General features: G+C 51.5%; 1 protein-coding gene across 3 annotated transcripts in view; it reads left to right on the top strand.

Annotated features, from left to right (window-relative positions):
* MXRA7 (matrix remodeling associated 7) overlaps positions 1-24,708 on the top strand; it is a 30,195-nt gene extending 5,487 nt beyond the window's left edge. The window contains exons 2-5 of one of the 3 annotated variants that reach the window (XM_053568754.1): positions 12,129-12,192; positions 16,025-16,115; positions 17,066-17,146; positions 19,915-21,230. In XM_053568754.1, the coding sequence (XP_053424729.1) occupies positions 12,129-12,192; positions 16,025-16,115; positions 17,066-17,099 (189 nt within the window). In that variant the 3' untranslated portion in view covers positions 17,100-17,146; positions 19,915-21,230. Of the gene's footprint in view, positions 1-12,128; positions 12,193-16,024; positions 16,116-17,065; positions 17,147-19,914; positions 21,231-23,701 lie in introns of those variants that run through there. The other 2 variants (XM_053568753.1, XM_053568755.1) reach the window with 2 other exon arrangements.
* The last annotated feature ends 314 nt before the right edge of the window (positions 24,709-25,022 follow it).

Raw genomic sequence — 25,022 nt, 5'->3', positions numbered from 1 at the left:
TCTTATAAGAACACTAATCTCATGGGGGCTCCACCCTCAAATCCTTGTCTCATCACTTGAGGACTGGGCACAGTGGTTCACACCTGGGAGGCTGAGGTATGTGGATCACTTGAGCTCAGGAGTTAAAGACCAGCCTGAGCAAGAGCGAGACCCTCCCCCATCTCTACTAAAAATAGAAAAATTACCCAGGGTATTGTAGCAGGTGCCTATAGTCCCAGCTACTCGGGAAGCTGAGGCATGAGGATTTCTTGAGTCCAAGAGTTTGGAGTTACTGTGAGCTATAATGTTACACCACTCTATTCAGGATGACAGAGTGAGACTATTTCAAAAAACAAAACAGCACAGTGGCTTATGCCTATAATCTTTTTTTTTTTTTTTTTTTTTGTAGAGACAGAGTCTCACTGTACCGCCCTCAGGTAGAGTGCCGTGGCGTCACACGGCTCACAGCAACCTCTAACTCCTGGGCTTACGCGATTCTCTTGCCTCAGCCTCCCGAGCAGCTGGGACTACAGGCGCCTGCCACAACGCCCGGCTATTTTTTTTTGGTTGCAGTTTGGCCGGGGCTGGGTTTGAACCCGCCACCCTCGGCATATGGGGCTGGCGCCTTACTGACTGAGCCACAGGCGCCGCCCACTTATGCCTATAATCTTAGCACTCTGAGAGGCCGAGGCAAGTAGATTGCCTGAGCTCAGAAGTTCAAAACTAGCCCCAGCAAGAGTGAGACCTCGTCTCTACTAAAAATAGAAAAACTAGCCAGACTCAGTGGCAGACACTTATAGCCAGCTACTTGGGAGGCTGAGGCAAGAAGATTGCTGCCCAAGGGTGTGAGGTTGCTGTGAGCTATGACGCCAGGGCACTCTACACAGGGTGACAGAGTGAGATTCTGTCTCAAAAAAAAAAAGTTAAAAAATAATAATAAATATGGCTCAGCTCCTGTAGCTCAGTGGTTAGGGCATTGGTCACATACACAGGGGCTGGCAGGTTCAAACCCGGCCCAGGACTGTTAACGACAACAAAAAAATAGCCAGGTGTTGTGGCGGGCACCTGTGGTCCCAGCTACTTGGAAGGCTGAGGCAAGAGAATCGCTTAAGCCCAAAAGTTGGAGATTGCTGTGAGCTGTGATGTGATGGCACTCTACCAAGAGCGACAATGACACTCTGTCTCAAAAAATAAATAATAATAATAAATTCTTAAAAACTTTAAAAAATAAACTTAATCACCTCCCTAAGGCCCCCATCTCCAAATACCATCACGTGAGGGGTTAGGTTTGCAACATACAATTTGAAGGGGACAGAAACTTGTAGATCACGACAGATCTACTGACTTACTGGGAGAAAAACTAGAAATAATCCAGATGTTCATTAATTAGGACATTAGATTAATTAGTAAATTGGTATGAAATAAGGAGAAATGCAGAACATAAAATAGTAAAGTGTGTTCACGGCAATTACACGGATGCACAGCAGCTGTGGTGCTGTAGTGGGGCCTCATGTTTGGCAGTTCAAGAGAGTATTTCTGTAAAGTTTTTAAGCTCATAATTTAACTCCTTTTTTCATATAAGAAAGAAATCTGGGAGCTTTCCCAATAGCTTTGTTCTTCATTGCAAAGAGAAAGAATTTTGGTCACACACCGAAAATTTAGCTATCAGAATTTTTTACAGAGTGAAAAATAATAAATTTTTAAAGAACGCATCTTGAAAAAAAAAAAAGCCACCTAGCTTTGGAGAGTTAGATATGGGCCAGGCATGGTAGCATGTGCCTGTTGTCCCACCTACTTGGCAAGTGGAAGGATCACCTGAGCCCAGGAGTTTGAAGTTACTGTGGGCCATGATGGTGCCCTGCACACACTCTTGCCTGGGCAGCAGAGCAAGACCCTGTCTCTAAAAAGGAGTAAAATAAAATAAAATGTTGAGCATGTTCAGTTTTAGACAGTTTCTTTTTTATAGCCCCACTCTTTCCCAAACAGTCCAAACCAGAATGTGGGCTTAGGCCTTTGCTGGACATTATTCCCGTGAAATCTCAGACCCCTGGTGGCCAGAGTGCTTCTGGAACAGCTTACGTCTGGCCACACGGGGGTGGCCACTGTCAAGGACAGATGTATGGGACAGGCTGTATGGATCAGGTTCAGGAGCTGTCTCCTGGGCAGGGCTACTGGAGAACTGTCTTCCAGTTTGCTTAGTGCTTGCTGCTGCACCAAAAAGCTGAAAAGGGCACCCACCTCTCTTTTCTTTTCTTTCTTTTTTTTTTTTTTGTAGAAACAGAGTCTCACTTTATGGCCCTCGGTAGAGTGCCATGGCCTCACACAGCTCACAGCAACCTCCAACTCCTGGGCTTAAGCGATTCTCTTGCCTCAGCCTCCCGAATAGCTGGGACTACAGGCGCCCACCACAACGCCCAGCTATTTTTTTTTTTTTTTTTTTGGTTGCAGTTTGGCCGGGGCCGGGTTTGAACCGGCCACCCTCAGTATGTGGGACCGGTGCCTTACCGACTGAGCCACAGGCGCCGCCCCTCACCCCTCTTTTCTTTCTTGCTTTCTTTTCTTTTCTTTTCTTTTTTTTTGAGATAGGGTCTCACTCTTGCTCAGCCTGGTCTCAAACTCCCAAGCTGATCCTCCCACCTCAGCCTCCCAGACTACAAGGATTACAGGTATGAGGCATTGTACCCGGACTGCTTTTCAGCTTTTTGATGTAGCTGGTCATTCCAGGGGCCACCGCAGTCACTCCTTCTCCTCTGCAGAGAGATAGAGGCCTAGGCCATTTTCTAGCCACTGGACCACAGGGGCCAAGGAATAGTTACATGAGATTATATGGCCCCAAGGAGGCTCATTACAGGATTTCATGGAATTTGTTTCTCTAAAAACTTTGACTCTGAATTTGGACTTGAAGAAGTCACTGACCCTTGGAGTTGGAACAAGCCATGATGACTACTTTCCAGGCATCAGCTCTAGCTCTGTGGCCTGTGTCCATGAAAGAAAATGGGGGTGGCCACCTTTTTCTGCTATTTTTGTGTTTGATATTTTCTTTTCTGTTTTTTTTTTTTTTTTTTTTTTTGCAGGCAGAGTCTCACTATGTCACCCTTGGTAGAGTGTTATAGCATCACAGCTCACAGCAACTTCAAACTCTTGGGCTTAAGCCATTCTCTTTCCTCAGCCTCCCAAATAGCTGGGACTACAGGTGCCTGCCACAACACCCAGCTATTTTGTTGTTGTTGTCATTGTTTAGCAGGCCCCGGCCGGGTTCTAACCCCCTAGCCCCAGTGTATGTGGCCACTGCCCTAACCACTGAGTGATAGGTGCCAAGCCTGTGTTTGATATTTTCAAGTAAGAACTCCTTGCACACATTTATAACCCTTTGGCCAACCTGACCTCCGGTTGAGACATATTCGAAACAAGGGCTTAGTATTAATCATTTTTCTCCTGGCCAGAGTTTTATGTGCTGAGGACACAGGGTCTGAGATAAATTCCAAGATAAGAAAGTTCTTCCAGCTCACTGGTGTTCTACTGCAAATCAGCTGTGACTCCTACTCCAGGGTCAAGCCAGCCTTGCCTTTAGTCCCTCATCTGAAACTGGAGGCTCTTTCTATGGTGAGGCTACCTCAAGAGATTTTAAAAGCTGGCCACACATCTTCTATTATTTATTTATTTTTTTTTTTTGTAGAGACAGAGTCTCACTTTATGGCCCTCGGTAGAGTGCCGTGGCCTCACACAGCTCACAGCAACCTCCAACTCCTGGGCTTAAGGCGATTCTCTTGCCTCAGCCTCCCGAGTAGCTGGGACTACAGGCACCCACCACAATGCCCGGCTATTTTCTGGTTGCAGTTTGGCCGGGGCCGGGCCCCAACCCGCCACCCTGGGCATATGGGGCCTGCGCCCTACCGACTGAGCCACAGACGCCGCCCACATCTTCTATTATATTTAAAGTTACTCACAGTGATTGTTCAGCCTGACTTTCTCCAACAAAATTTTGTTGTTGTCTCCAACCTTTTTCTGTCTGATTTTGTCCATGTCTTAGTTTTCATCCCTGACCGCACCTTCTCTCTCAAAATCTAGAGACTTCAATGAATCCCCAACAACAAAAAAAGTGTAAGAATAGAATTCAACCTACTATTCACTGGTAGTGGTTGGGGATTTGTGCTCGAGGGTATTTTGTTGTTGTTGTTGTTTGTTTCTATTTCTTTCTTTTTTCTTTTTTTTTTAAATGAAGCTTTCACTGTCTTCTAAATCCTCTTTGTAGGAAGGTTGCCAAAAACCGTTAATCGGATAGGATTGAATCTGGCATGCTCCATTCGTCTGTGTGTGAGAGTTTGTTTAGGGCTTGTGAATGTGCCCTTGACTGGGACATGAGGCTGAACCCAGGATGGTGCTTTTGGTCTGAATATTAGAACCCGGTGGGATCTGGCCTGGGTGGGGCAGTCTCCCCCCACCTTCCAACCTCCTGTGTCAGTGGCTTACCCGGAGATCTTTCTCTGCTCTTTGCCCTGCTGGAAAAGCTCACATCAATAGTGTCAACCGCAGGACTTCTGGACCTGGACGCCATGGCTGTCTTTCAGGACACACAGCTGCCACCCTCCTCCTAGTCAACAGTCGATAGCACCCACCTCTATATGCCCCCAGCTCCATCTCACCCAGCATCTGTCTGCTGGACATTGTCTAGTGAGCATGTCCAACACATTGTACAAGAGTTCTGATTTCTGCTCCCTTCCCACCCAGCATTCCTCGTCTCATTCCGGCTTCTACTATCCCTCCTTCAGTTGCTCAGGCCAGACAGGCATGTCCCTGAGTTCTCTTCCTCCCTCTCACCCTCAGTCCCCAGCCCCCAGTGCCACACTGCTCACTTCTTTCTGCTTCAGTCCCTGGCTGTTCACTGACCTTCTCACTGGTTTCCCTGCTCCATCCACTCCCCCCCCACCTCACCCCCAACACACACAGGCTCCCCCGGCACCCAGCATGACCCTCCTAGACAGAAAGCACACCCCAGCCAGGCCTGTAGCCCTCCTGCCTCCCGCTGTGTGCAAATTCCAGACTCTGATGGGGCCCTAAGGCCCACGTGGCCTCCTTCCCTACTTCTGCCCCCTCCTCCCGCCCTGCGGCCGCAGCTGCCTTGCCAGTGCTCAGACCACCCCCACCCCAGGGCCTGTGCCCACATCTGAGCCCTGGGGTGCCTGGTCATTCTGCCTGCTGCACCCCTCTGGCCTGGATAGTCACAGGACTGCTCCTCCTCACCTCTTCTCTGCATGTCCTTGCCCACGTGAGCAGATATAAAGTCACTCCTTCCTTCCTCTCCCTCCCTCCCCCAGCACAGACCTATTTGGCTTTCTTGATGGCACTTAATCCTGTCTGAGGTCATCTTTATTTTAGTGTGCATTGTCTGCCGCAGTGCAACATTTGCTCTTGAGAGCAGGGCCCTTGCCCGCCACGTTCACTGACATGGCCACGGCTCCTACAATGAGCCCGGCACCTGGTAGGCACCTAATAAGCACTTGTTGAATGAATAAGCCACAGTAACCACAAAAAGAAGGAAAAGAAATTACTGTCAGCTCTGCCCAAAGGCAAGTCTGTCTCCTTGTCTATATGCCCTGAGTGGCAGGAAGGCATCTTAGTTTTCCCTTACCCAGGCCTCCAGGGCTGCGTGTTATGCCTCAGAGGGCGAGATTGCTCTGTAAGGCAGTGGGCTCTCAGTGCTAGGTGCATCCAGAGACTAGATACTAGCAGGTCATCAGAAGTTTTATCAGTAAGCATTTGCCTTGGGTGGAAGCCACCCAAGATCAGTGTTTTTTTTTTTTTGTTTGTTTCCAAAGTGCCGGATAACATTTTGCCTATTCAGTCTTACCTGGAACCTTCTCCCTCTTGTAGCAGTCCCTGAAAACCTGGGACAGAATAAAAACTCTGAGCTAAAGGACCTGGAGGGACCCCTACCCAGAATGAGGTCAGAGGTACCCAGAGGCGAATGGGGAAGGGCAGACCACTCGCCTGAGGCTGGGGTTCAAAGGAGCACCCTAAGTCCTAGCCCACTGTCCCAGGCCAATGGCGCCCCAAGCAGGTGGGAGACAAGAGCAGTTCATAGCCAGCACTGAGAAGACAGATGTCACAGAGTTGGGGAGCAGGAGGATCTGGGCGTGGGAGAACTTGGAGAGCCAGGGGTTGCTGGAATTGAACACAGTAGGCCATTCAGGCAGGCAGCATGGGCTTTGGAGCAGGAAGAGATCATTAAGTTGGCATTTTAAGATATTCTCAAAGCAAGATAAATTGGAGGAGGTGGCCACAGTGCCACAGTAAGGTACCAAGTTGTGGTAGCAGGAGAGTGGAGAATAAGGAGTGATGCCCAGACACCTGGAGAAGGGGGAGGGTTTACAAGTCAGAATGGGCAGGAAGACTCAAACTGGAATTCACGTCACATCAGAGATGCTGTGGCTGCCAGCAAAACTGGGGGCATGAGAGGGGCCAGTTTGAGACAAGACAGGTTATTAGGTTCTGGACAGAAGCTCCTTGTCATGTGGGACATGCCTTGTCCCGTTGCAAATATGATTTTTTTTTTTTTTTTGCAGTTTTTGGCCAGGGCTGGGTTTGAACCTGCCACCTCTGGCATATGGGGCTGGCGCCCTACTCCTTTGAGCCACAGGTGCTGCCCGCAAATATGAATTTAGAGAAGGGAAAGAACGGCAGTGACCTCCGCTCCAGCCTGGTCTCCCCACCGGCACTGCGCCCAGGAGCTGGCGCCAGCTCGGCTTTGCTGCTCACCCTGTTGCCCTTGTCACTGCAAAAGATGAACTGATTGGCTAATGGGGTCTTTCTGGAAGGCTCTGACGGCTCTGTCAGACAGGGCGGCCCATGCTCAGAGGTGTCCATCTCAGAAACCCAAGCTGCTAAGAAGTGGACGTGAAATCAGGCAGACCCCTGTTGCCTTTCTGTTATCTCTGTTGTCACCTGCCGGGTGGAGCTGCTGTCCTCTGATATCTGCATTAATCAGTGGGTTTGTGCAGACACAGGAGGAGGCAGTTCTAGTGGCCACAGGGCCCCCACAGATCCTGCTTGCAGGACACAAGGCAGAACCCTCTCCTCAGGCAGCAGACAAGCAGACAGCTAGGTAGCTCTCTCTCTTTCTCTATGTGTCTCTCTGAACTTCAGCACTTTGCATCACGCTTGAATCAGCAGGGCAGCCAGAGATGGCACTGTGCCACCTGCAGGGTGTCAATTGCAGGGTGAGTCTCTCTGAGGCTATAGCAGCCTGTCTGTCCCCTCTGCCACTCCCATCTGCTCTGGCCTTTGGGGACCTTAGTCATGGGCTCCTGACACCAGAGAGGCTGTCAGGAGGCATTTCCCCTTCATGTTACTCCTCCCATCTCCACCCCTGCCACTGGAGGAAAAAGCTGAATTTGAAAATTATCCCAGAATTTGGGAAATCAAACTTGGTCCCTATTCAGTCATAAACTGCTGAGACTCTGGTCAGTGAGGTGACTGGGATTGAGCCCAGTCCTGGCCTGCCCTGGGAACCAGTTAGGGTGACATCAGCTGTCTATCTCTGAGGGTGTCACCAATTCACAAGGTCCATGAAATTTATTTCTTTTCATTAGAAGCACGATGTATGAATTTGCCAGAGCTGCTGTAACAAAACACCACAGACTTGGCGGCTTAAACAACAGACATCCATTTCCCAGAAGTCCAAATTCATGGTGTTGGTTTCTCCTCAGCTTGTGGGTGGCCACCTTCTCCTTGCGTCCTCTGCACACTCGTGCATCTGACATCTTTGTGTGTCTAAATTTCTTCTCATAAGGACAGCAGTCCTTGGAGTAGGTCCTACCCTAACAGCTTCATTTTAACTTAATCACTTCTTTAAAGGCTCTGTTTCCAAATAGTCAGGTTGAGGTACTTGGGTTAACACTTTAGCAGATGGCCAGGTGTGGTGGCTTGCGCCTGTAATCCTAGCACTCTGGGAGGCCGAGGCAATGGATCGCTTGAGCTTAGGAGTTTGAGACCAACCTGAGCAAAAGTGATACCCCATCTCTATTAAAAATAGAAAAACTAGCGGGACACCATGGCAGGTGCCTGTAGTCCCAGCTACCTGGGAGGCTGAGGCAAGTGGATTGCTCAAAGGCACAGTGGCTCACACCTGAAATCCTAGCAATCTAGGAGGCTGAGGCGAGTGGGTTGCCTGAGCTCAGGAGTTCGAGACCAGCCTGAGCCAGAACCAGGCCTCATCTCCAAAAATAGCCAGGCATTGTGGTGGGCACCTAAGTCCCAGCTACTTGGGAGGCTGAGACAAGAGAATCGCTTGAACCCAAGAGTTTGAGGTTGCTGTGAGCTGTGACACCATGGCATTCTAGCAAGGGCAACAAAGTGAGACTCTGTCTCAAAAAATAAACAAAGGAGGGGTGTGCACAATTCAGCCCTTAACACATGGTACCATGCAACACTTGTCAGCCAAGGGCATCCCCAGGATATCCACAGTGAAGACCTCTGCAGGGAGCACTCTGGCAGCTCTGGTTTTCTCTTTAAGACACCACAATGGGCTCGGTGCCCATAGCTGGAGTGGTTAGGGCACCAGCCACATACACCAGGCCTGGCCGGTTCAAACCCAGCCCAGGCCTGCTAAACAACAGTGACAACTACAACAAAAAAATAGCCGGGTGTTGTGGCAGGTGCCTGTAGTTCCCTCAGCTACTTGGGAAGCTGAGGCAAGAGAATCGCTTAAGCCCAAGAGTTTGAGGTTGCTGTGAGCTGTGACACCACAGCACTCTACCCAGGACGACAGCTTGAGGCTCTGTTTCAAAAAAAAAAAAGACCCCACAATGAACCTTCATGGCAGCCGGGTGCTCTCTTGGGTCTGTATTACCTCCAGGAATGGTTCACAGTGGCCCTAGAGTTGGAGGGACGGAGACCCTGAGACCCCCGAGACTGCCTTCGGCTGCTGCAGCCACTCCTTTGTTGACTCAGCAGACCTTGAACTTATGGCCGGACACCTTAGAGCCTCACAGCTCAAGGCCCTGTGGTCTTGCCCCCAAGCTTTGGACCTTCTTCCCAGAGCTCCTCCTGCCTCTCATCCACGCCCACCTAGTGCATTCCCACTCCCTGCAGCTCTTCTCCTGTTTCTCCCTGTTTAAAAGCTTCTGTTGTAAACCACAATTAAAAATTTAAAAAATTATGTGTTACAGATGATTTTTTTTTTTTTTTTGAGACAGAGCTTCAAGCTGTCGCCCTGGGTAGAGTGCTGTGGCGTCACAGCTCACAGCAACCTCCAACTCCTGGGCTCAAGCGAGTCTCCTGCCTCCACCTCCAAAGTAGCTGTGTTCTACAGGCGCCCACCACAATGCCTGGCTATTTTTCGGTTGCAGCCATCCTTGTTGTTTGGCGGATCCGAGCTGGATTCGAACCCACCAGCTCAGGTGTATGTGTCTGGCGCCATAGCCGCTTGAGCCACAGGCACCGCGCCTACAGATGATTTAAAAAAAAAATTTAAAGAAATAAAAGTGTCTGCTGGCTCCTCACTTCCTGGAGGATGAAACCTAAGCTCTTCCGAGCCCTGTGCGAGGTCTCAGTGGTGCAGACCTGGGTTTCTGCCCACTCCCCAGTTCCGACCATCCCTTACTGCCGCTCAACCTGCAATCACATCTGGGAAAGCCTCAATTCCCTGTGCCTTCTGCCTCTCCCTGGGCTGTGCTCCCTGCCATGAGAGCCCGTCCCTCCACACAGCCTAGCAAACCTGCCGCAGACCTGAGTGGCATTCTCCCGTCCCCTCTAGGGCCTGCCCTGCCCCCCTCAGACGCAGGGGACTCCCTTTCCTCCAGGCCCCACTGCACACTGAGCTGCCAAACTGCATGTGCCAGGGCAGGAAGAAAGATGGGACGTGCAGTTGGAAAGGTACGCGGGGACCTGCAGAGTGCTGGCTCTCTTTTGGACATTTTCTGAGACAATGCAGTGCTTATATTTTGTACATCACACACACACCACTGACCACCCTGAGGCAGAGAGCCTTGGACTGAGGCTTAAGAGCCACCACTTGCAAAGGGGTTTCCATCTGTCTCAAGGGCACCCTCTGATGTCTATTATATATATATTTTTACAAAATAAGGGCAAAATGCAAAAAACAGTGGTGTTTTAGTTTTAAACAAAAGGTAATCCTCTTTTCATTTTCTTTCTTTTTTTGAGACAGAGTCTCACTCTTTTGCTCCCTGGGTAGAGTGTCGTGGTGTCATAACTCACTGCAACCTCAAAGTCTTGGGCTTTTGCAATCCTCTTGCCTCAGCCATGGTGCATCTTTAGCTACTTTTTCTGTTTTTAGTAGAGACAGGGTCTTGCTCTTGCTCAGGCTGGTCTCCAACTCCTGAGCTTAAGCAGTCCACCCACCTCAGCCTCCCAGAATGCTGGGATTACAAGCATGAACCACTCACCTGACCTTTTTTTTCAGACTGAGTCTCGCTCTGTTACCCTGGGTAGGATGCCATGGCATAGCCTAGTTCACGGCAACCTCAAACTCCTGGGCTCAAGCGATCATCCTGCCTTAGCCTCCCAAGTTAACTGGAACTACAGGCATGGACCACAACACCCAGCTAGTTTTTCTATTGTTAGTAGAGATGGGGTCTCCCTCTTGTTCAGGCTGGTCTTGAACTCCTGAGCTCAGGTGATCTACCCGCCTCTGCCCCCCAGACTGTTAGGATTACAGATGTGAGTGACTGCGGCTGGCCCTGCCTTGCACTTTTCACACCAGTTTGTGTCAACACCTCCTTTTTAAACTCAGCGTCGCATGGTGTATGTGCTCTGTGATGTATTTAACTGGTTAAAATGTTGGTACACGTGTTAATCAAATAGATGTAGCTATCAGATGTTTAACTCTACAGATAAACATTTGGTTATTTCCAGTTCTGTCCTGTTTTCTGCTGCACACAATCAGAGTCATTGTGTAAAAGTCCCAGTCGACATTTTTCCCGTCTGGAGCAGATCCCTCGAAGCGGGTTTGCTGCGTGAATGTGGGTTCTCTGTTTCCTGCCTACCCCCCATCAGCCACAAAAGTACTTTCATTGCTATACAAAATTTGGGAGATGTTGGGACACCCAAGCCCAGGCAGTCTTGTTTACCTTGTAGACAGCAGTGAGTGTAAACTCCTAATTGGGGAAGAGCCGTCCCAGCCGGCATCTAGTGCCCGGCCTGGGGAAAGGCACTCTGAGGAGCTCAAGGCTACTCCGGTTTGCCAATTCTGACCCGCCCTGGGGCTTATGGAAACTTTGCTTCCCAGCTCAGCTCGCTGCTTCATTCAGGAGCCTCTGCCCTAACTGCCCAGCCACTGTTGGACCCCGTGGGCTCAGCCTGTCCTGTGGCTCCTTATTCATGGCCAGGCAACTTGCCCGCTGGGCTTCCAGGTGTCAGACGCTGGGGTCCCATGTCCCCTCCCCCTGTTCTTCTGTCCCACAGAGCTGGAGCCCATTGGCACATCCCCGTCATGCCCTAACATTCCTGCGAGTTGAAGTCACTCCCCCTTCCTTCCACTAAGACCGTCCGGGCGTCCCCCAGCCATCTGTTTATCGTGTCTGTGCGTGGGAGAGAACTGAGGCGGCAGAGGTGGAGCTGCAGTTTTGGGAAAGTGGACACTGAGATCGTTAGGGATGGAAAACAACGTAGGAGGAAGCAGAGAAGGAGCCTGCAGTCACTGGCCTAGTCCCTGATAATCCAGCCCGCATGTCTCCTGGGCCCTTTGTCTACTCCCTGCAATGGGGGGCAGTCCCAGGCTCCCTTAGCAAGAAGGTGTCCAAATGCTTCCCTCCCTGGGGAAGGTCAAGGTCACAGCGCAAGGTGCACAGATGAAGGAATAGGGTTCCTTAACCCAGAGCCTCCCACCTTGGCCCACTGATGTTTGTGCTGCCATCACAGCCCCTGCTGGCGGGTTGGCTGTCACGGGGGAGCAGGTGCTACTTTAGGGAAGAACAGGCTGGACTCTCAAGGCCTCCCCACCTCGTCCTCTACCTTCTGCCCATCTGCCACTTCCCTATCTCCCACCTGGCCCCCACCCTCAGGCTCACATCTATCCCAAGAGGGGACCCAGGTGTCAGTTTGTTCCTACTGAGCCTTCAAACATCTGAGGCCCAAGAATTAGCCAAAACCCACTCTTTGCAGAGGGCGCTAACCCTGACCTTGTCTTACAGGAAGAGGAAGAGGACTCGGACACCGAGAAGGGCCCACCCCAAGCAGAGCCCGAAGAAGAGAATGGTGAGTGGGACCTCCACGCTCACTGAGGGGGTTTGACTGTGTCTGGGGTGCCCATGACCTGCCAGGGGTCCCCAGAACTGGAGTGCTGGACAAGGGGAGTGGGCTGGGTGGGGCAGTGGCCTGAGGGGGTGCTGAGAGGTTTGGTCTGGTCGGGGGATGTCCAGCCAATGCCCTGCCCCGTCAGATTCCCATCCTGCCTGCAGTCCCCCCCCCACCCCGCCACCACCACTTTCAGTCTTAGCCTTTCCATCTGTAAAGTGAAGTCCTCTCCAGACGTGGGCCATCCCGTGAGGATGCTGAGCACCCTGACGTCTGTCCTTTTAACTACCCTCTTGGGACCACATCCTGCATTTCACATTTCTCTCCAAACATCTCTGATGTAGTTTGTTTTTTGTGAAGGGTGGGGGTTGAGACAGTCTCTCTCTCTGTCCCCCTTGGTAGAGTTCCATGGCATCATCATAGCTCACAGCAACTTCAAACTCTTGGGCTGAAGCAATCCTCTTGCCTCAGCCTCCTGAGTAGCTGGGACTACAGGCGCCCACAACACCCAGCTAGTTTTTCTGTTTTTGGTAGAGACGTGGTTGTGCTTTTTAGGCTGGTTCCAAACTCCTGAGCTCAAGCAATCTACCCACCTCAGCCTCCCGGTGTGCTAAGATTACAGGAGTGAGCCACCTCACGGAGCCACAGACCTAGTTTATTGAGGCAAAAGCTGCTCACAAGGCTGCTACCCCACCTTCCTCAGAATAAAGGCCCCAGGAGAGAACACCTGATTTCTGAGCAGCCCCAGCCAACTCCCAGACCTCTGCTGGCCACCAGGCTGCCAGAAGCTTCGGGGGGTGGGGGGGGGAATGAGAGCCACAAGGACACTGCTGGGAGTCCCACCTGGCAGGGAAGGCAGCACGCTTGCCCTGGACCTGTCCTGGTTTCTTGCTTTAAAACTGAGGCAGATACAACAAAATGTTAGCATTTGTCACATCTGTACAGCCAGCACCCGGAGGGCTTACTGCTTTCTGCATTTTTGTGTATGTTTCAAATAGTTCATGCTTTTTACAAAGCAAGACTGTTGCTGTGACTTTAAGTCGGCTGCTGGCAGGAGCTATGGAAAGAGAGGATTTCAGGAATGCAGGGAGGTGCCCTGTGGGCTGGTGCTCCAGGGCTGTCCTTCCCATCCATCCACATGGCCTCTGAGGAGGAGGAGGGGCTGGCTCGGCATGCCAGCCTCCCCCCAGGGAGGACCCTTGTTTCCTGCTGCTGGTTCTCCCAGGTCTTCTCCAAGGAAGGGACTCACAGCAACTGTGGCCCTGGGATCTACCCCTGCCAGGTGGCCTGAGATGGCTGTCTAGACGCCAGGATCGTGCTAGCGACTTGGGGATGCCGAAGGCAGGCCAGAGCCAAGGCTGGAGGCTCCTGAGCAAGGACAAGAGAGCCTCAGCAGACCCCTTTCCAGGACATTCCTGTCACTCAGATGCACAGCCCAAGGGCACAGTCCCACCCAACCCAGTACCTTCACTGAGCCCTCCCTCCTTATGTGAGCCTCTGCCCTGGACATCCCCACCCCCAGCCGCCTCCTGCCCTTTCCACCAAGGCAGAAGGGGGAAAGGCTTCTGGCTCCAGCTGTCTGGAGAAGGCATGCATATCCTCAACCCCTCTGCAGAGAGCAGTTCAGCTTCCGAGGCTAATTGATTAGTGTCGCTAAAATGACTTCCCTAAGTGACAGGAGACTGGAAGAGGAATCCCGCCCCTTCCCCAGGGGGCTCTTACATGGAACCCTCCTGGTCTAGCAAAATTGGATGCATCTGTGTATCACTGGTTCACCGCCTGTGATTAAGTTAAAGGCATTTGTCCTATCTGACTCAGAAAGCATAAAGCTAATCAGACTTGCCCCATAAATTGAAACCTAGTCACTACCAGGCTGGGAAAAAAAATTTTATGTTTTAATTTTCTAAAACACAGCAATGCAATGACCCTAACGTTGAGATTAGTTGGTTTTCTCTTCCTTCCTTCCTTCCTTTTTCTTTTCTTTTTTTTTTTTTTTTTTTTGTGTGTGTGTGTGTGTGTGTGTGTGTCCCTCTGTCTCAAGCAGCCTCCTGGGTTTTCTTTGTCAGTCTCCTATTTCAGGTCCAAAAGCAGGTGCTGGGTGTGAGCAGGGGCTGTGATGGACACTTGGGCTTCCTTGGCAACCAGGACCTAACCCTTACGCCTTTAGGATGAGCTCCAGACAGCAGCCCAGATTGTTCAAAATAGCTCCCCAGGCCCTGGCCTCATCGGTGTCTGTGCTATTAACAGCCCCTGAGTCCCAGGGCCCAGAAAAATGGAACTTTCTGGGTCTCTGCACTTCAGCCCGGGCTGAGCTGGAGGAGGTTTCCATTGAGGAGAGACAAAGGATGATCCTTGTCTCTGTCCCAGGCCCCTGGGGTCCCCTCTCACCATACTGTCCCCTGGCTCACTGCCACCCTGCACCTCGCAGACCAGGAAGGCTCGGCTAGGCCCTTTGATGGGTCTGTCCTCCCAAACATGGCAGGGCTTGAACCCACTCAACTTCTGTGACAGCACCAGCAGTAAGGCTCTTCCCCGCCACCTGCCGTCACCTTCCCAACAACCCTTCCCACCTCTGCAGGCCTTGTCTGTTTGGAGCGCTCAGGACCAACTGCAAACTGCATTTTTAATTACTTTCAATGCTTGCTGGATGTTTTATTCACCATTACATCCTCCTAGAATTGCGCTCACTAAATATTTGTGGATTGAATGACAAGCAAAGTAATCCTCATGCACATGCTGTCACTGCTTCCGAAGGAAAAGTTTTAGCCCAGGAGGAGGACCAGATTTCTCTTTCTAGGTAAGGTTGTGATAAGGGAAAAACACAGCACCCGCAACACACCATTTGGGTTCTGAACTTACATCCAGAACCTTCTTCCTCTCACCCCAAGAGAACTCTAATATGGAAGGACTTTTTCTGTCCCTGAGCCCATGCCTGCCTGTCCCATGGAGATGGTGTGACAAGCTGGAGGGGCACAGGAGCCTGGCTCTTCCTGCTGCCAGACAGGGTGCTGTGTCTGAGCCGCCTGACCGTGGAGGGACAGCTGCTCCTAGAATAGCAACTGAGAAAGGAGACATTTGCTGGTCTCACGTCTCCCTCACTTGGTCCCTGGAGTTAATGGCAGTTAGAAGGGACAGGCCGGCCAGCCTCTGTCCCCGGGGCTGGCCAGGCTCTGAGGCTTCTCCCAGAAGCATGTTCAGCTTTTCTGTCTTGCCCTTCAATCCTCGCCTCCCCTGGCCTATGCTCCAGCACTGTGGTTCCTGCCTCCCCTCTGTCCAGCCCCAGAGGGCCATTGCAGGCCTGGACAGCTTTCCTTTGGCTGTTCCTAGGTGGCGTGGGGTCTGCGCTCAGGAACCAGCAACTTCTGTCATGCCTATTCAGCAATAATGCTGTGCTAGGACTGCTGGGATGAGTCCTGTGTCACTCACATGGCCCAGTGTGGGCTGGCTACGTCTTCTTCAGATTTCTAATAACTGGGGGGGAGCCAGAACACTCCTGGGTTCAGGGCCTCCCTCTCTGGTGCAGCAAGTGTCCAGCAGCAATGGGTGGGCCTGGGGGTGAGGGAGGAGAGTGTCCAGATGAGGCTGTGGAGAGGGATGGGAGGGGACATCCAGGACAGAGCCAGGGATTTCCAGGGGTAGTTTCCTCTGGCGAGGATTTAATGGGAAGGTGTGGAACAAGGTGAGGTGCGGTCTCCAAGGCCCGGCCTCTCTCACCAGGTGTTCCTTTAAAAGCTAACAAAGGGAAGAGGACGGGGGAGTGTGTGGTCAGCCTGACCTTGTCCCCTCTCTGCAGGAGAGACCTTCTTTAAATACAGCCCTGGGAAACTGAGGGGGAACCAGTATAAGAAGATGATGACCAAAGAAGAGCTGGAGGAGGAACAGAGGTAGGCAGCTCCCTTGCACCCAGCTGCCCCGAATGCCCTGCCCCTCCATGGAAGGGCGGAGAAAGGGGGCAGGCCTTCTCCAAGCCCTGGTAATAGCCAGGCAGCCTTTTGCACCCCTGGAGATAGTCCCCTGAGGCACAGGCTGGGAGGAGGCTGCCGTGATGTGACCGGTGATGGGCACAGAGTCCATTTCTGCCCACCCCTCTCCCTCCCACAACCTAAAAACAATGAGATGCCAGGAAAGCCAGGAGCAGACCCAGCTGTTCAGTAATGCGTGGAGTCCACGACAAAACCAGTTTATCACAGTGGCAGAACGGCTCCTGGGCTTCTCAGTGCTCGTCCCTTCCACAGCCTCCTCCCTCCCCACCCTGCGCCCAGGCTATCTTCTATCCAGGGAGCTCCCAGGCACTGCAGCTGCAGCTTCTTCCCCACACATCTGGACACACCCTGTCCCCTCCCCCCATTTTCTCTCAGCTCCAGGGTTGAAGGAGGGGCAGAGGACAGGGGAGGCACAGAGGGTTGCACTGGGCTCTGGGTACCGCGTGGCCAGGGGTCCTCTGGTTAAACCAAAGTCTAAACAGCAGCTGCACCATTTTCTGAACCTGCCAACCCAGAGGGCTTGTGGGGCTTGGCCCTCCTCCCGACTGGAAGGTAGCAGTTTAGGGTTTAGTATTGGGTGATGCAGAACTTGGTGGCCACTTCCAGGCTGCCCACCAAGCTCTCTTCAGTCAGCCCTCTTCAACACTCTGGCCATGAGAGCCCTGTCCCCCCTCCCGGGTGCTGGCATTAGCTCTTCCAGCCCCTCCAAAGCTCAGCTATTCCCCCTGGGGTGAGTGGAGGTTGCTATGTAAGCACAGCCATGATGAAGACACTGGTGGGAGCCCCCAACTCCTCGGGCGCTGAAAACGCTGCCTCTTGGCATGACTGGGTTTGCTGCCTTTATATTTCAGGATTGAGCTGACCTCTGACCTCACTTCCCTGTAGCAAGTTCCTTAGGTCCTGAGCCACAAATATTCTTGCAAATCCTTTTGGTAAGGACCCTGATTCTTTAGACTAGTAGTGCTTCCCTCACACTGTCTGCTAATGTGTCCCCAAAACAACTGACGTGGTCTGGACCTCCCCCCATCGCCTTCATAACCGATTAATGCATTTCCCACCGAGCCCTTCTCTTTCTCAAGCACGAGGAATCACTGACAGAGAAGGCCCCTTTCTGGGGCAGAGGTTCTTGGAGGCTGAGTTAAGTCCCTGGTGAGCCTAAAGGGCTAGCTGGCTGGGGGCCAGTACCCACTAGGAGGCTGAGGGCACTGTCATCCCTGAGGGCCATCCTGGACCTCAGGACCTGCAAGAAAGCAGATGTTATCACCTTGTAGCCTTGCTAGGGCCCCAAAGGTGAGGCAGTTGATTGGATGGTGCACAGCAGACACCCTGAGTTGTGGGACAGGCAGGGTTTTATGATCAGGGCGAGGGCTGGCAGATCACAGCAGGGGCCACATCTGGCTTGCTGTCTGTGTTGATCTAGTGTGACTGGGACATAGCTGTGCCCATTCATTTACCTGTGGTCTGGGCCATCTCGCATGCACTACAGTGACGGAGGTGAGTCACTGCAACAGAGACCACACAGCCCACAAATCCTAAACTAGTCTCTGGCCCTTTACAGAAAAAGTTTGCAGCCCCTGGACAGAGAGAACTTGACATACCTGCCAGCCCTCAGAGGCCCCTGGGGAACTTGGCCTGTCCCTGCCCATGCAAGTTGATGGAAATCATGGGTCTGGAGGGACTATTAAAATAGGAAAGACCTCAGGCTTGGCATCAGACTGCCACCGCCACCCCGTATTCAGAGCTGGGACCTTTTTCTGTTATTTTCAGAGAGCAGGTGCTCCATTGCCCAAAGGGGCCTTTTGCCTCTGGATCTTTGGGGGTCTCTAGACCACCAGTTCACACTCGGCTATTCTGTGGGATGAAGACTGTGCCCTCACTGTGGATGAGGGGAGTCCTCGACTCGTTCTGCACACGCAGCTGTCACTTTGTGCTGAGTTGAGAAGGAGGGGCTGGTGGAATTCATGGGGTGGGGCCAGAGTTCATGTTCATTTCCATTACCGCCCTGGCCTGCATGCTCCCCTTGGCTTTCCAGCATGCTGTGACCCCTGCACGCTCTCCTGCCCTGCCCCCTGCCCTGCCCTGCTGTGGTCAGACCCTGTGTGGCACCACGTAGGGCCCCTTGGAGCCACGTCACTTCTGTCACTCACATGGTGGTGCTTGGGGTTGCAGAGGCTGGTGAGTTTGGCTTTGTCTTTCATCTTCAGCACGATAGTCCCACAGAGGCTGGGAGGGCTAATGGCTGTTAGACACTTCTAGTCCCAGCTGAGTGCAGGGAGCTGCCCTAGACTGATCAGTACAGAAAATAACCTGCATGTTATTGGCAAACCACTAAAACTCCAGGCCAGAGGCAGGGTCCACTCTTCTCTGCCTACTATATTCTCTCTGGCCCAGCTCTGTGCCACTTTCTGATCCCTTTCCTGGCATTCAAGGTTCCTAGTCAAGTTGTGAGCTAGTTAGCAGATAAGTGCTGCACGTCCTCACGTCCTCACATTGTATTGGCTCACCAGCAGATCTAAATCCTGAGCCTAAATTGTCAGTGGTTACCTGTCCCAGGGCTCCCCAGAAGCCTCTGATTATAGCTTTCAGGGCATGACATTGGTTCTCCCACATGCCTGATGGGACCATCCTTGTCCCCAGCACTGCTCACAGATTAGATTCCTTCTGCAGGGGATTGAGGGGGGTGGGGTGCAAACAATGGTCAGGTCTGTAAATCCAGAGGTAGATGCTGCTTAAGGCCCTGCTTGTGGCTGTCAGCCCACTTCCTCCGGTCTTTCCTCACTGAGGTTCACACTCTTCATCAGCATTGGCTCTGCCTCTGGGGAAGGCCCTGGGCTCTCTGCAGCATTTCTGGGAGTGTCACCTCCAGCTTCAGAGTGTGGCTGGGACAGTCAGCTTGCAGGCTGGTGACAGCTGCCTAAGAAAGAGGCTAGTGAAGCTGGCAAGGGCTTGGCTGTGTGCAGCTTGGCAGGAAGAAGCGTGGCTGTGGGCTCCTGCCCACCATTTCTCCCACCTTCTGGCCCCAGGTTGTAGCCTGGCTTGGCTCTGGCAGGTCAGACCCCAGGGCCCACACCCCTCCCTTGGAAGGTCTGCAGGGCCATCCTGGAGCTTCTGGAAATGGACTCGGTTGTAGAGGAAAGTATTTGGCATCGCATGGGCTAGGGGAGGCCGAGGAAGCACAGCTGGGGGACAGGTCTCTGGTTCCTGAATCTGATGTGATAAAGCCAGCCGCAGGCGCGCATCGGCCCCGCGGCCGCGAGAGGGCGCCGCAGGGACGGGCCCGGCAGCCGCTGCGCTCCGCAGACACCGCATGCCCTGAGCCCTGGGAAACTGCGCGCTAAGGAGCCAGCAACCCCAGAGGCGACAAGACCCAGCCAGCCGGAACGGGAGATTGCCTAGGGTGACAGGAATGTCGCCAGCACAACCACACAGCACAACCCCGCGACTCACGTGCCCCCGTCCCTAAAATACCTCGAAGAGGCTGAGCGCAGGTCGGGGCTGCAGGGCTCCAAGCAGGACCCGCCCGCTTTGCGGCACAGACTATCTTGCTGCAAGAGAAACAAACTGCCAGGCGGTTGAGAAACCTTGACTTCTGCAATTCCAAACATTCTCCTTCCTCATCCCAGTTTCCCCTTTTCCTCTCCCGTGGTACATGAAAGATGAGATGAGTAAATTACCTTTTTCTCCCTATTTCTCTCTACAGAACTGAAGAATAACGGAGTTATCCTTAGCCTCCTCCTAAAGGCCTTTCCTTTTGGCATCTTAAAAGCTTGAGATTAAATGGAAAGCCCCAGAAAGGTGCCCAGGCAGCTCCGGGGTGCCTCCCGCCTCCATGGATCTGCTGAGCAAGACCCCCAGTCAGGACTTTCCCCTTGTCTAGCAGGGTCCAGGGACTGCCTTTGACTCTGCCTTGTTCAGAGTCATTCGTCCCCATGTATGTGGGTTGCTTTGTTAAGCTGAAGGGTTTTAAGAATTTGAGCTCAGCCCCTGGTCTTTGATTTTTCTTACCATTCAGATTTGCTCCCCACACACCCTTCAAACCTTAGTTCCCACCAGTTCCAGCAGCTTCTACTTAAAACCAGAGTATGGGTTCATTCCGGCCCTCACTGAAGCCAGACCATGAAAGACCTTGAGGTCGGACAGACAAATGAGGCAGAGTTCACCTGCGCTCACCTGAGCTGACCTGAGCTACCTGAGCTGACCAGCTCTATCAGGGCTGTGCCTCTTCCCCTGGGGGGCGCCATCCCTCTTTCTGGCTGGCTCAGTAGGGGGTGTGAAGACACCATATTGATTACTGGGCAGCAGAGAAGCAGTGCTAGGAACTGACTTGGTCATTGTCCTGATTTTCCATCTAGAGGAGGTTTGGATCCAGTCTTTTCTTCACTGAGCTTATCAGCTTAGCCAAATCTCCACCTTTGCTTTGGCAGAAGCAATAATAATGTTAGCTTAAAATAGCTCTGACTATACCTCTTCCTAGAGGGTTTCATAGATTATTAAGAACTTCACTTACGTAATCAGGCAGTACCAGACTGGTTTCTTGGAATTTTATATTTGACAATATTTATACTATATCAAATTAATTTGTTTAAATTTGTTTATTAAGTCTTTTTTAAAAGCAGTAAGTTTATAGACATTTTTTTCATTTAATGGAAGGCTGGGAAATGTCCAATGTCCACTCTTAGGGCGTGCATTTCCAGTGGCCTTCTCTTTTGGGTCTGATACCTTAGGTTCAGGGCTTAGAGCAGAACAGACAATGAAAGAACAGCCACGTAGTAAATGCCTGCTACATAGAACCACGTGATGAAGAGAGAATGTACTCTTGTGTACCCAAACAGCAATCGTGATAGCCTATCCAGGCTAGGATCTTATTGTTACAATGAGTGGTGACTCCCTCCAAGTGTAATTACCTAGGTTTATCTGGAAACTTTCTGATCATTGAGGCTTCCTATACTCCTGATGGTTTAGAGCTCTGTAATCAGCCTTTGTTCAGTCCAATAAACTTTAAGTAGATGATCTCGATTACTGTGTGTTTTTTCAGTTTGCTTTGTTTTTAAAAAATAACCTCTTTTGAATCCATTTAAATTTGAGCCCATTTTCATGTTGATGCCTCACACTCCATTAGAATAGGAAGTCATAGGTCCTATGGTTTGTATAAAAAAATATACAGGCAGCGCCTGTGGCTCAGCGAGTAGGACACCAGCGCCATATGCCAAGGGTGGCGGGTTCAAACCCAGCCCTGGCCAAACTGCAACAAAAAAATAGCCGGGCGTTATGGCGGGCGCCTGTAGTCCCAGCTGCTCAGGAGGCTGAGGCAAGAGAATCGCGTAAGCCCAAGAGTTAGAGGTTTCTGTGAGCCATGTGACACCATGGCACTCTACCCGAGGGCAGTACAGTGAGACTCTGTCTCTACAAAAAAAAAAATATATATATATATATATACAAACATGGGTGGCGCCTGTGGCTCAAAGGAGTGGGGCCTGGCCCCATATACTGGAGGGAGCGGGTTCAAACCCAGCTCTAGCCAATAACTACGCACACACACTATATATATGTATGTATACAAACATCACAGCCCTCTAAACCACATGAACTAAGACTGGTACGGGGGCTTATGCCTGTAATCCTAGCACTCTGGGAGACCTGGAGGTGGGTAGATTGCTAGAGCTCAGGAGTTCGAGACCAGCCTGAGCGAGGCCCTGTCTCTAAAAAATAGCCAGTTATTGGGCGGCGCCTGTGGCTCAGCGGGTAGGGCGCCGGTCCCATATGCCGGAGGTGGTGGGTTCAAACCCAGCCCCAGCCAAATTAAAAAAAAAAAAAAAAAATAGCCAGTTATTATGGAGGGCGCCTGAGGTCCCAATTACTTGGGAAGCTGAGGCAATCTCTGGAGCCCAAGAGTTTGAGATTGCTGTGAGCTATGACACAACGGCACTCTACCAAGGGCAACAAAGTGAGACTCTGTCTCAAAAAATAAAAATAAAAATAAAAATAAAAAACATGAAATAATTTATGTTCACTCAGGGAGATGCCCATGCATACATCAGGATGTGATTCCATCCAAGGAGCTCAGCACACATGCTTTCTGTTCATGGTGTCCCTTACCTCCTGCAGTCGGTTACGAAGTACGAGTCACAGGCTCCTTCATCTCCAGAGGGAAACTGTAGCTGTAACTTTCCTGGGGGGGCAAAGGAGGCTGGAATTGGGACTTCAGTATTTCAGCTTCTAGATGCTGCACTAGACAGAAAACCATTTCCTAAATGGGTGATAGGAAGCTGGGGAGGGTAGGCTGGAGCAGACGGAATATGGTAGGAAATGTATAGGAGCCACATTGAGACCACCCTTCTGGGCAGTGCTGGGGGTGCTGGCAGCCGACACTCTGCTAAACAAAGTCTTGTGTATGGTGGACCTGGACTGGTTTACAGTCTCGGAGGGTACCAAGACAGTGGTGTGGTGTGGCGTTAGAGGGCAGGGACTGCAGAAGCAAGAAACTGGAATAGCGAGATGGAGCCAGAGGCAGTGCCCAGCCACGCTGACAAGCACAGGGCACCAGAGCGGAACAAACAAACCTATATGGTTCCCTTCTGCTGCAAAGTTGTGCCCTGCCCTTTTGTGTTTGTGCCTGTGCTGGCCAGATGGTGTGGCTGAGCCTCATAAAGATAATAGGACATTGCTTCCAGCCACAAAAGAGTTGTGCAGTAGACACCAAGGCCAATCTTCATCCACACCCGTTCCGGCAAAGGGTCAGGGCCACCAACTGCCACAGGGTGTGTTTGGGCAAATTAGAAAAATGGCTAGCCTAAGCAAGAGCGAGACCCCATGTCTAGACCCCATGTCTAAAACATAGTCGAGTGCCTGTAGTCCCAGCTACTTGGGAGGCTGAGGCAAGAGAATCCCTCGACCCCAAGAGTTTGAGGTTGCTGTGAGCTATGACGCCAAGGGTGACAAAGTAAGACTCTGTCTCGGAAAAAAAGAAGAAAAAGAAAAAGGCATCCCCTTTCTCTGGGCAGTGAGACCAGGCTGGGTCTCAGCTGACCCCTTCGGTATCCTCCCACATCTGCAGGCTCCCCGTTTCCCAGCCAATAACAATGTTTTCTTCCTGCACCTTTGGCTCTAAACTAAGGCTGTTTCTAACCTAGGTAGTTTTTCATAGGATCTCAAGCTATTTAATGGAACTTTCTTCTTCCTCACTGTTTCACTATGGCTTGTGAGGGCCAAGGGGAAACTAAGGCACGAGAACCTATGTGATACTTGGATACTTGGGTCTTCAACCTTCCCTAGTAAACCTAAAACTCAGAATCCAGTTTTTAGAACCCTTAAGTATGTTAGACCGAACAGCTCCTATGTTGTAAGTGGGGGTTATTTTCATTTTCTTATTCTAAAAAAAGCAGAAGCAGTTGCAAATGAGAGAGGAGGGTCCCCACTCGGCTGGCTGCACAGGCGCTCTCCCCTGTGGGCGAGGAGCACCTTCTTCCTTTGTCCTTTCTTCCTGACAGAGTTCAGAAGGAACAGCTGGCTGCCATCTTCAAGCTCATGAAAGACAACAAGGAAACGTTCGGCGAGATGTCCGACGGCGATGTGCAGGAGCAGCTCCGGCTCTACGACATGTAGCCCGTCGCCCACGAGGCCCCTGGAGACCCCACAAGACCCCGCGGCTGCCGTGCCTCAACTCTGTCCCGACCCTTGATCTGCGCACTTGATTTGCAGACATCTGTAGGCGTCATTTTGTCATAGATGCAGGCACACATTCTCTATTTACAGGCATTAGGAGTATTCTCTTCACAGGGGAAGTCCCTGACCGCTTTGGCTTCTGCTCACTGCTGAGGTTGGATCTGCTGTCAGGGGAGGTCCTGAGGTTTTAGCCAGATCCAAAGTCAGCCTTTTGCAGAGACCCAGGCAGGCAGTGGTGCAGGAGGGCTTGGCACCCAGCTGGTGATGTGGAAAGGATTCAGGGGTGCTGTGGGGAACCCTAGGATCAGTGCCTGCTGCCCGAGTGTCTCATTCTGCCTTAGAAGGATTTCTGGAGGCTTCTGTAACTGTAGGGAAGCAAGCAGTAAGGGAGCATTCTTTTAGCAAAAAGTCTAACTTGGCTGGGCGCCAGTGGTTCATGCCTATAATCCCAGCACTTTGGGAGGCTGAGACGGGAGGATCACTTGAGACCAGGAGTTCTAGACCAGCCTGGACAATGAGATCCCACCTCTACAAAAAAGAATACAAAAATTGGCTGGGCATGGTGGCTCATGCCTGTAATCCTAGCACTTCAAGAGGCCGAGGAGGGTGGATCACCTGAGCTCAGGAGTTTAAGATCAGCCTGAGCAAGAAAAAGACCCCATCTCTTAAAAATAGAAAAATTAACGGGGTGTTGTCATGGGTGCCTATAGTCCCAGTTACTGAGGCAAGAGAATTGCTTGAGCCCAAGAGTTTGAGGTTGCTGTGAGCTATGATGACACCATAGCACTCTACCCAGGGTGACTGAGACCCTGTCTCAAAAAAAAAAAATTAATCAAGCCTGGTAGCATGCACCTGTAGTCCCAGCTATTCAGGAGAGTGAGGCAGAAGGATTGCTTGAGCCCAGGAACTGAGGTTGCAGTGAGCTATGACACCACTGCACACCACCCAGGACAACGGAGTGAGACCCTGTCTCAAAAAAAGAAAGACTCACCTCCCCTCCTAGCATAAAATCATGGTATCAGAGATAAGATCCTTCAAGAGTTTCTCTCATTTAAGCAGAAGACTTACCTTAAATATCACTAAGCGAGACTTAATTTGAGTACTTCTGTGTACCTAGAACTATGCTAGACACTGCCAGGGGTCCTC

Source organism: Nycticebus coucang, chromosome 18, assembly GCF_027406575.1.
Source record: "Nycticebus coucang isolate mNycCou1 chromosome 18, mNycCou1.pri, whole genome shotgun sequence".
Classification (NCBI taxonomy): domain Eukaryota; kingdom Metazoa; phylum Chordata; class Mammalia; order Primates; family Lorisidae; genus Nycticebus; species Nycticebus coucang.
The sequence above is the reverse complement of the archived record's forward strand: the minus strand, read 5'-3'. Positions and strand labels throughout refer to the sequence as shown.